This window comes from Mesoplodon bidens (genome assembly GCF_964165515.1).
Source record: "Mesoplodon bidens genome assembly, chromosome: Y".
In the NCBI taxonomy this organism is placed as follows: domain Eukaryota; kingdom Metazoa; phylum Chordata; class Mammalia; order Artiodactyla; family Ziphiidae; genus Mesoplodon; species Mesoplodon bidens.
In genome coordinates this window covers 45,120,748-45,132,791 of record NC_138180.1, presented here as the reverse complement: position 1 = coordinate 45,132,791, position 12,044 = coordinate 45,120,748, and the positions used below count along the sequence as shown (strand labels likewise).

The following is a 12,044-nucleotide window of genomic DNA, read 5'->3' as shown; positions in this document are numbered from 1 at the left end:
GTTTCAGTGGTGTTTATATCCTCATTGCTTGTTGAATTGGATTTTGGGTATGTTAAATGCCGTATGTTTTCGTTAGATATAATTTTGAGTGTTACAGAAGCAGGCTCTGTTTTAGTTATAAGCTATACATATTTAAACTTAATAGGATGGGATCACATAAAATGTATACTAGAAACTTGTTTCAAAACTTGTTAATTAAGACCAGGTTTTTTCATAGTTATATAAATTTAGTGATAGTTTATATTTCAGTTACATTGAATTAAGCTCTATTGTTAGTAACAAAGTATACTAGTTTTTTATTGTTAATGGTTATAATATAGTAGGAAAACATGTTAAATTAGGTAATTGCTTTTTAAGAGTCAAGTGTTGAAATTTACTGTTTTCTTTTGAGGGTAGTACATACCTTTTAGGTCTTGTGAGACAAGCATGTGAGAGCTCTTTGATTGATTCCTAGGCTCCCCTTTTTGGCAGTGATGGGGCTGTGGCTCCATCATCTTTTTCTTCTTGAGGACAGTATGAACATTACCATGCCATTTTTGATAAAATGCAGCAACAAAGAGCAGAAGATAATGAAGCTAAGTGGAAAGGAGAAATACATGGCCGAAGGCTTCCAGAAAGGTACGGCATGTTCTGCAGAAGTTTCTTGTGCTTTGCTTTAGAGAAAGTAATGGAAGTCATCATGCATATTTATTGGCAGAGGAATCCCACTTGGAGTACATCCAGGATTTCCCAAGGGGGCTGCAGGTCATCACCATTCCTCTGATGCCAATGCTCTTAGAAAAACTTGGAAAAGACTGAAGGCCGTGTCTAAATAAGCCAATATAAACAGGTTGGATTGGGATGATCCATAAATTCACCCTTGCTTGTAAATTTGTCTTATGCCATGTACAACCTAATACCGACAACTTCTGGGTGTTTTCTCCATTATACATAGAATATTTTTTGCCTTCTGGATGCAGTCATTTTCTTATGTGCAAATTTGGTCCTTGATTACATGTGGAAAACATGTAGCTCTTCAGCCTAATTTTTTAGCTTATATGTTATAGGCTGAACATACTATTTAAAGGAACATGGGATAACTTTGAACCAACATATGGTTGTAATAACTTTATTCACTTGCTTTAAATAAATCAGAATATATTTAAAATGGAATTACATTCTATGCAGAACTCCAAGACATGCCTTTGGGTCTTCCTTTTCCTCATTACTTAGAGCCCCCCTTCTCTCCTTGTTTTTCTCTGCATGTCCGTCTCTGATTGATGGCTCACTATGATCCTGTTCATTGGGTTTTTTTCTTTTCTTCCATTAATTAATTTAATATGGTTGCAGTCAATAGTTTTAGTTTGCATACTTCCTTTTTTTAAAGTATGCATATGTGTTTTTTTTAGATCTTCCATTTCTTCCATAAAAACGTTCCAGTTAAGGAAGAGCAGATATCATTTTGTGAAAATTTAATTTGTCATTTTACAGAGAATACTTTGAATGTGATAAAACTCTTTATGGCTCTCCCAATTATAAAAGGTTATTAAAAGGTAGCTGAGCAGAGGTAAATAATTGAGGTGAATACAAATTAACATTATGAATTATGTACAGTAGCCTGAAGTGTTAAGCTGATTGTAAATACTTCCCATTTTTGAGAAAAGAGGGCTACAGACTTCCACATATGCACGTTTTTTATGAAATGGTAAAGATTTTTGTGTGGGGTTTTATCCTCTGGTATTGACCTTTCTACTATATAATTTGTATGGATTGTGTGTGTGTGTGTGTGTGTGTGTGGTACGTGGGCCTCTCACCGTTGTGGTCTCTCCCATTGCGGAGCACAGACTCCGGAAGCGCAGGCCCAGCGGCCATGGCTCACGGGCCCAGCTGCTCTGTGGCATGTGGGATCTTCCCAGACTGGGGCACGGACCCGTTTCTCCTGCATCGGCAGGCGGACTCTCAACCACTGCACCACCAGGGAAGCCCCTTTTTTTGTTTAATTTTAATCAGATCTCTTAAAATAAATGTGTATAGTATAAAGAAAATAGGGAAAACTATGTTATGCTTCTTCACACTGTTCATCTTCCATAAGTTTTCTTGGTTCTTCACAGTTGGAGTGACGAGTAATGGACTAGTTTGGTCCATTTGCATCAGGCTCCCATATAACCTTGAAGTATTCACATACATTTACACTTGTTTCATATTGTCTTCAATGACTGTGTATCTCAGTTACTTCTTCCACTAGAACACAGCTTCCATTCAGTCTTTGTTTGAGCATCAGATATAGTTTCAGTATTTTAATTTTCAGCTTTTAAACCATTTGTGATTGTGAGATCATTTATCATTTCCTTTCTGCTAACTTTGGGGGGCTCAGCAATACTCAAACATATAGTATACCTTCTCTTATGTTGCTTTGAACTTGTTATTATTGATAGATATTATTTATTGCATACTTATTATATACCAAGTTTTATTTACTTATCACAGCATCCCTTTGAATTAGATATCACTCTTTTAATAAGATGAAGAAATTAGGACCTGCAGAGATTTAAAACCTGTGTATGGTCAGGCCGCTAGTAAGCGGCGGAGGTAGGATTTAAACTAAGTCCGTCTGAGTGTAGAGTTCAGCTCCTTGAGCACCGTTTTAAGGACTTCTCAGCTTCTTGAGATACTACTAGTGAACAGGCAAAACAGTTATTGGTTTAGTTGGTTATAAAATTTTAAAATATTGGGTACTTTAAAGATTAAACATGATACCAAATACTGAATGAACTTTCATATATATTCATTGAATTTATTTTGGTTTTATCTGAGGATGTAGAAAATGGAAGAATTGGTAGCAAACTGGAGATCATCAAGTATCATATAATTTTCAAAAGGCAGATTCTATAAACTAGACTAGTTTTTTTTCATGTTCATCCCAGGCAAGATTAAAAGTAGAGCCTGCAAACATCTTAAAAGGAAGCAGTCATCACTGCAATGCAGCATAAATTCACAGAGAATGGGTTTTGTCAGATACAGCCTGTATTTCTTTTTAGGGTTGTAGGCTAGAGCTATGGTTCTCAAACTGTGTGCTGAGGCGAGTTGGAGCCTCACAGAGCCTTGGATATTTTAGTGATGAGGGAAACATAACTGCATCTGTTGGACAAAGTGTAGACCATACTGTTAAGCAGTTTTGACCTAACTATTTAATGAATGGGACTGCTAGGTATTTCTTTTGGCCTTAGAGGCATTGTGAAAAAATTACTTAGGTATCTAGTAGGGTATATAAATTTCAGCAAGATACTGTTGCCAGGGTGTCTCAGTGTAGACATGGTGAAGAAATATAAATAAAAATTGTTAGGTGGATTAGTCATTGGTTAAAGAATTAGATTCAGAGGATGCTGGTTAATATTTTGATGTCCAAATTAAAAAAGTTTTAGAAGTTTGTCCTCCTGTAACTAATCTCCATTTTTAAAGAGGACATAGAAAAAACATTCAAAGGATATAGTCCTATTTCCAGAAGACATAAAGTGGAAAGAAATAGTAGATATGTTGTATGATTGATCAGGAAACAAAATAATCTCAGTAGACCATAGCTACAACTAACTTGATTTAGAGAAAACTTAATGGGAATTTGATGTGTTTTTGAGTCTGAAAAATTATCTGAGCAAATAAATATACCCTTGGAAAAGTTTTGTAAATAGCATACACTAAAAAGTTGAACTAATGACCTTTCATTGCCTCTTGGATCAAATTGCAGCCCCTAAATGGCCTGCAGGGTCTCTTGGAGGCCTGTGTACTTCCATGGCCTTATCTTCTGCTCTTTCTTTCCAGAGTTCTGGGAGTGCAGACTAAAAAGACATGTTTTTCCTCATCTTTGTTCCTGTGTACCTGCTGCTCCCTCTGCCCAAATTTTTGCCTGGTTAATTCCTACTTACTATTCTGGCCTTGGTTTAGGTTAACAGGTACTTACTAGGTCTATAAAATGAAAAATAAAATAAAATTGGAGACCTTATTGAGGACTCCCAACTTTTAATTTGCCAAGTAAGCTCATTTAAAAAAAAAGTTTCTCAGCCCTAATTCCATCCTTTGGTAAAAGAATGAACATTTTAATGTGAAAAAAGTAGGGTGACACAATCTTAGAATACACATTATCCTTTGGGATTAAATAAATTTGGATTTGTGAAAATTTTATTAGTCATTTCTTTATGTTGTTGACAACTGTTGAAAACTTAGTGATGAGTGACCCCCGGTTAGGGGACGTACCCAGGCTGATCACCATGCTCTTGCGAGCCTCAGCTAGCTGTGGTCTGGGCTCCTCTCACATCCCGCCGTGGGCCTCAGCGTGAGGCTTGGGCTGCTAGCCGGACAGCCCCCTGCTGCTCGGATGGCTCCTCAGGGAGCTTCTCGGGCACCCCCCATCACTGTCACCATCACCACCGCTGTGCCTCTACCACTGTTCTCATCTTAGGGCTTTTATGTGTAACGTTAGTATAACCAAGTTTCACACAACTCTGCCTTGGTCAGCAAGCCATTCTGTCTCATGAGGGGAGCTTTACAGCTCTTTCTTCTTTCAGTATGTTCGTTTTACAGTTTAATATTAAGAAGTCAAATTTTTTTTATTTTATTTTCAGATCCTGCTAAGGTATACACTCCAGTAGGTTAAATTAGGGAAAGAAGCAGGTTTAAACGCGTTGATAAATCAGCCAGTTTAAACACATTTGTAGGATTTGCTTCTCCTGCAAATTCCTTGTGAATGAAAAAGAAAAATAATAAAAAGCTTTCAAACTAGTATAATTATATATTGCTATAAGAATAAAAACGTCCTTTTATAGCTAGTAATCATTGATAAGAGAATTCAACGACTGTGTGTGTGATATGCTCCTAACTTCATACTTACTAATACCCACTGTCTCATATTTACGTATGTATTGTAATCCTTTTCCACTGTCGTAGATCAATAACTTTTCCTACTCCGTCACACTAAAGTGTTGGGTTTTTTTAACATTTTTAAATTTATTGGTATAAAGTATTCCATACTGAAAGCAACAAATGAACAGAAATCTGTTTCTCCAACCGTGTGAACACACAAGTGCCATTAACAATGAAGCAAGCTGTTTATCCAGCCTGGAGAATTCAATGGGTCTGCCTTCTCAATCAGTACTTTCATTTTAATGTCATTCATATCCAGGAATTACCAATGCACCTTGGTACAAGGACTCATTTGTTTGCAATCTGGTGTGATATGAAATTATTCTAAGACAGCCTATCTTTTAATATTTGGTACACATTTTTTTTAATTTTTATTTATTTATTTTAACATCTTTATTGGAGTATAGTTGCTTTACATTGTTATGTTAGTTGCTACTGTATAACAAAGTGAGTCAGCTATACGTATACATATATCCCCATATCCCCTCCCTCTTGCGTCTCCCTCCCACCCTCCTTATCCCACCCCTCTAGGTGGTCACAAAGCACCGAGCTGATGTGCTATGTGGCTGCTTCCCACTAGCTGTCTATTTTACATTTGGTAGTGTGTATATGCCCATGCCACTCTCACTTCATCCCAGCTTACCCTTCACCCTCCCCATATCCTCAAGTCCATTCTCTACGTCTGCATCTTTATTCCCGTCCTGCCTGTAAGTTCTTCAGAACCATTTTCTTTTAAAGATTCCATGTATATGTGTTAGCATATGGTATTTGTTTTTCTCTTTCTGACCCATCTAGAGAAATGGAAATAAAGACAAAAATAAATAAATGGGACCTAATGAAACTTAAAACCTTTTGCACAGCAAAGGAAACCGTAAACAAGATGAAAAGACAACCCTCAGAATAGAAGAAAATATTTGCAAACGAAGCAACTGACAAAGGATTAATCTCCAAAATATACAAGCAGCTCATACAGCTCAATATCAAAAAAACAAACAACCCGATCCAAAAATGGGCAGAAGACCTAAATAGACACTTCTCCAAAGAAGATATACAGTTTGCCAGCAAACATATGACAGGATGCTCAACATCACTAATCATTAGAGAAATGCAAATCAAAACTACAATGAGGTATCGCCTCACACCAGTCAGAATGGCCATCATCAAAAAATCTAGAAACAATAAATGCTGGAGAGGGTGTGGAGAAAAGGGAACCCTCTTGTACTGTTGGTGGGAATGTGCATTGATACAGCCACTATGGAGAACAGTATGGAGCTTCCTTAAAAAACTAAAAATAGACCTACCATATGACCCAGCAATCCCACTACTAGGCATATACCCTGAGAAAACCATAATTCAGAAAGAATCATGTACCACAATTGTTCATTAAGTGTCATCTTTGCGTGCCAGTGTTTTGCTTTATTCAAAGGCATTCATTTATTTTTCTGCCTTTAATCCTCAAGTTCCATTTTAATGCTGTTTCCTTTGCTGAAGTCAAGAAAGCTCACATATTTCCTGATTTTAAAATAGTGGTAGCTGACCATCCTGTCGTCCCCCTTTCACTTAGGATTCTCAGCCAAATGTTCAGACCTCTTTTTTCTCTCCCATTTGCTCAAGGAAAAAGAAAACCTGAAGGAAAGTTGCAAGTGGCTTGTCTTGTTTTTCTGCTTATCAAGGTGATATAGATTAGCTTTAGAAATATTGGAAAGTATCAGTAGGTGTTAGAAACAGGAGAAGAAATCACTGCTCATCCTGCAAGGCAGTCACTATGAAGACTGTGGTCTGTTTTCTTGCATCTTTTGTTCATATTTCTTTTTCTATAGTTAGAGGAGATCAAATCATGCACAAAGTTTTACCTGCTGGGGTTTCTTTTTTTTTTTTTTTTTGCGGTACGCGGGCCTCTCACTGTTGTGGCCTCTCCCGTTGTGGAGCACAGGCTCCGGATGCACAGGCTCAGCGGCCATGGCTCACGGGCCCAGCCGCTTCACTACATGTGGGATCTTTCCGGACCGGGGCATGAACCCGTGTCCCCTGCATCGGCAGGCGGACTCTCAACCACTGCGCCACCAGGGAAGCCCTGGTATCTGTTTTTATTTAACATTTTTACCATAAAAATTTTCCCATGCAAAAAATTATTTTCATGGGACTTTTGATGTCTGTATTCGAGTCCAGTGCTGTTAACTATAGTTTATATAGCAAATCCTCTAATATAATACATTGTAATTTTTCACTTTTTTGAACACTTTGTGCTTTGAACATATTTTTTATTTCTCATTATTTCTGTAAAATACAATCTTACAAGGGTAATTCCTGGATTAAAGGAGTTGCTCTGTTATGTTCTTTATGAAGGCTCTAGAAAGAAATATTACTAAATTTATTGAATTTATGAAATTAAATTTATTTAAATAAATTTATTAACTAAATATTACGAATTTTCCTTCTACAAAAGCTGTACCAATTTATGCTCAGTCTAACAGTATATGATTGTGCCCATTTTATTGCCCCCTGACTAGTACCAGTTACTCTTAGGAGCTAAAGAAGTTTTTGAAAAATATAAAATTTTAAAGTAATGGAGAAAATGAAGTTTTCACTATATTCATTACTGGTTACACAACAGAATATTGACAAAGCGTGTGCCCGTGAGGATGGTGATGATGAGGATGATGATAGTGACATAAACATAGGAGCTGCTGCTAGGTTGCGTACTCTGTACCAAGACCACCACGGAGGGATTTACATGCCTCTCCACTCCCCGCTACCTGTGGATTGTGTGCTTGTGGATTTGCCGGCTTGCTAAAATTTATGTGTAGCCGCACATCAGTACTCCCAGTCCCTTCACGGTCATTCTTGGGCATGTGCAGAGCCCCAGGGACTTTGAGTTGCCCAGTGCGCAAGTCCCAGGTGAGCGGGAGCAAGGCCAGCTCTGCTTTCCTGTTTCAGCGCTCATGAACAAATGTACTTTCATAGTCTGCTCAGCTGCATTTTCTGTATTTTGGGGCATTTTGCTGGTGATTTCATTGCTTAAAATGGCCCTCACGCCTTGTGCTGAAGTGCTGTCTGGTATTCGTAAGTGCAAGAAGGCTGTGATGTTCCTTATGGAGGAAATATTTGTATCAGAGAAGCTTCATTCAGGTGTGAATTACAGTGTTGTTGGCCAAGAGTTCAGTGTTAAGGAATGGACCGTGTAATAAGGTGTCTTTAAACAGAAACACACATAAAACAAGGTTGTATATTAATCCATTGGCGAAAATTTGTAGCAAGAGGCTGTCAGGAGCCTAACCCTGTAATTCTCCTCAGGGTAATCATTCAGTATGTGCTAATTCATATTCATGGTGACTTTATACAACGTAACTACCAGGAATAATGAGAGTTGATTATTATTAGCTCATCTAGTCATCACCAGTGCTATGAGGCACATATTATTATTCCTAGTTTTATAGATTAATAAATTGATATATGATAAATGACTGTATAAATAACTGATTTCTTGAAGCGCACATAACTGTTTATTAGTAAAACCGGGAGTTGAAGTTGGACGGTTTGGTGCCAAAGTTCACTCACTTAACTTTTGTGCCATATTGACTTTACTAAGGCTTGAAACATTTTATGAGGAAAATTAGAGAAGCTGGGAAAATTTTGCTACCATTAAAGAAGGCATGCTTAAAGGAACAAGTTCAGAAGAATTGGATGGCTTGTCTTGTAGAAGAGGAATTAGATTTCTTTGTATTTCCACATTGTAGAAGTACTGTGATTAGAAGTAAAGAAGCAGATTTCCATCCATTATGAGGTGTGTTTAGTGGATGGGCTGTTGGGGGATTTAATCAGTGCTCTCAAACTGAAAGTATTACACCAGGGGTTTGAATGACCATGTGTCAGGAATATTTAGATGGGAATATGAGAATACTTTATCCAGCAAGAAGTTGCATTAGTTAATACTCAAGGTCTCCTCCAATTTGAATATTATGATTTTTAAAATTTTTTAACATCTTTATTTGAGTATAATTGCTTCACAATGTTGTGTCAGTTTCTGCTGTATAACAAAGTGAATCAGCTATACATATACATACATCCCCATATCCCCTCCCTCTTGTATCTCCCTCCCACCCTCCCCATCCCACCCCTCTAGCTGGTCACAAAGCACTGAGCTGATCTCCCTGTGCTATGCAGCTGCTTCCCTATTCTTTTGTTGAACTTTTTAGCACCATTGGCATTATAGAGCATTTTCTCCACACTGTCATAACTTCTGGTTTTTATCATTTGTTTGTTATTGTCATATGTAGTCAGTTCCTTTCCCTGATTCAAACTGAATCAGCAAACTGAAATCTGTAGTCATCTAAGATTCCTTCAGATGATCTTTCCCTCATATTGTAGATAGCCCATATTTGCTTCTTACTTTTTCATGGTGTTAATTATTTTTCTTCTTCCCTTTTTATCAGTAACTCTGGCTAGTCCGACTTTGCTTTTTATATCCATGTCTTGATAACACACCTCAATTAGCTTTTTTTTTTAAGACTTTAACTTTTTACAGCAGCTTAGCTTCACCACAAAACTGAGGGAGACGGGACAGAGATTTCCCACATGCTATCCCTATACCCATTGTCAGCGTCCCCCACCAGAGTGGTATGTTTGTTAGAACTGGTGAGCTTATATTCAGTTAGCTTTTAATGTTAGACCCTCAGTCACGTGAGACCATCTTATGAAACCATTGAGTGCCTCTAAATATTTGTATTTTATTGAGCTTTTACTTTTCCAAGTCTTTTCCTCTGTATTGCTTCATTTGAGTAAAGCTGACAACAGTTCTGTTCCGTCAGATAGACATGCCACTTAAACAGAGGAGGAAGCTTAGTGAATACACTCACAACATCCTTTTTTCATTTCATTAACCCTATATCACCCCAACTCTTCTACCTTAAACCATATTGACTCATTTTTCATTTCTCGGATTATTTCTGCTACCGAGATTGCTGCCATTTTTATGTTGCTTTCACTTCTTAAAAAAATCCATTTTTAGTCATCTTTCAAAATTTTTAATTTCCCTTAGTAAAAGGTTTGAGCCATGGATATGAGGTATCTTACCCAGATCTTTCCATTTATTCATGCATTTGTATAAAAAAAGAAAATAACTTCCTTTTTTCTCTTGTCAGGATGAAAAAGAGTTTGTCTCATTATTTCTTTTTTACCCATTTTAATGTCTCTATTTCACTGTCCAGATTCCTAATTTCTTACTGTATATTTGTGGCTTATATAGTATTATATTAATCATTACTTTACTATTAATCTAGATTAATGTTCTACTAATTTTAAGTGGCGTAAGTTTGGAACTCAAAAGATATGGTCTATTTAATTTGTCTAAAACAGAGTATACACATATAAATTCTTTTATTTATTTTTGGCTGTGTTAGGTCTTTGTTGCTGTAGGCGGACCTTCTGTAGTTGTGGTGAGCGGGGGCTACTCTTCATTGCATTGCACGGGCTTCTTATTGCAGTGGATTCTCTTGTTGCAGAGCACAGGCTCTAGGTGCGTGGGCTTCAGTAGTTGTGGCACTCAGGCTCAGTAGTTGTGGTTCACGGGCTCTAGAGCACAGGCTCAGCAGTTGTGGTGCATGGGCTGAGTTGCTCCGCAGCATGTGGGATCTTCCGGACCAGGGTTTGAACCCATGTCCCCTGCATTGGCAGGCGGATTCTCAACCACTGAGCCACTGGGGAAGTCCCACATATAAATTCTTAATAACATTTAATGAAGAGGACGACTATTAAATGACTATTAAGAAATTAATTGACTATTTCCTCTATCCCTATGAGCCTTGCACACATATATAGTTTGTGCTAACAATTCAGTACAGTTTTACTACTGAAAGGGGAATAAGAATATGAGAATGGGTTCTTTTTGGTATGTATTAAGTAGTAAACAGAAATGCATGTGAAAAATGAAAACAGTATAGGTTTTTAAATACTATAAGGAATCATAGAATCAATTAAACTAGTTTTGTCCTTTATTCTTTTAATAAGGTATATTACTCTGATTTTTATATGTTGCACCAACCTTGCATTCCTGGAATTCTGTTTTATACATCTTATATCTTCAAAGACAGAAGTAATATTGGTAAATAGTTGACACTCAATAAGTATTTGTTTAATAAATGAGAAGAGAAAAGAAATAATGGTAAGCAAAAATCACTACAGGTTTTAAGTTTGTGATTGAAAGCAACCAGTTATATATACCTGCTTATTTAAACCAGCTTAGGAAAAAAACTATTCAGTAAAGCAAAACTTATAGATTACATAAATAAATAGAATGGGTAGTTCTATATTTACATAAATGCTGTAAACATTCTTTAAATCAAAGCTGTTATGTGTATGATCAGGTTCTTAGTAAAATATTTTTGTGCAGCCTAATTACTTGATTTAGTGAATCAAATCAATCAGTGAATATGAATTAACATATGCTGAGTTGGAGCCCCCGGACTGACAAACATTGGAGATACTCAGTATCTTAGAATGGGAAATCAAGCATAAAAACTTTATAGAAGTTTTACTTTTATAAGGTTAGAAAAGGAAGTCAGTGCAGTCAGGATACAAAGCAGAGATTTTATCTAATTGTATATGGTGGTGTAAGCATCCAGGACTCCTCAAAAGAGCCTTATCAGTAGATGTACAGTTTCAGATGACATATCTGAGCATCATACTCTCTGAAAGTTTATCTGTCGTCTTTAGGCCCAGCCTTATATAAATGGGGCTATAGCAGACCAGAATAACAGCCGTGCCTATATATTGAGCTGGTCAAAATGTTTGTTCAGGTTTTTCTGTAACATACAGAAAAATGAACATTTTGGCCAATCCAGTATATGAAGGAGATTTTCCTAGCCTCAGCAACCAGAGAAGAAAAAGAAATGAATCCAAATTGGAAGAGAAGAATTAAAACTGTCACTGTTTACAGATAGCATGATACTGTCCATAGAAAATCCTAAAGACACTACCAAAAAACTACTAGAGCTCATCAAAGAATTTGGTAAAGCTGCAGGATACAAAATTAATACACTGGAAAGGCTCTGAACCAGCTATAGAGATTATCTAATCCTAGAAAATTCCAATGATGGAGTTTCACAAGAATATCTTTTAAGCACTATGAAAGTTAAATGAATCTTAGGCCACTA

The 12,044-nt window shown here is 36.9% G+C and overlaps 1 protein-coding gene across 1 annotated transcript in view; it reads left to right on the top strand.

The window, feature by feature from the left end:
• Nucleotides 1–12,044, top strand: part of LOC308609681 (serine/threonine-protein kinase Nek1-like) — a gene marked incomplete at its 3' end in the record, with an annotated part of 151,820 nt that overhangs the window by 74,434 nt on the left and 65,342 nt on the right. Inside the window, 2 exon segments of the mRNA XM_081223394.1 lie at nucleotides 455–505; nucleotides 509–618. Of these exon segments, the coding sequence (XP_081079520.1) occupies nucleotides 455–505; nucleotides 509–618 (161 nt within the window).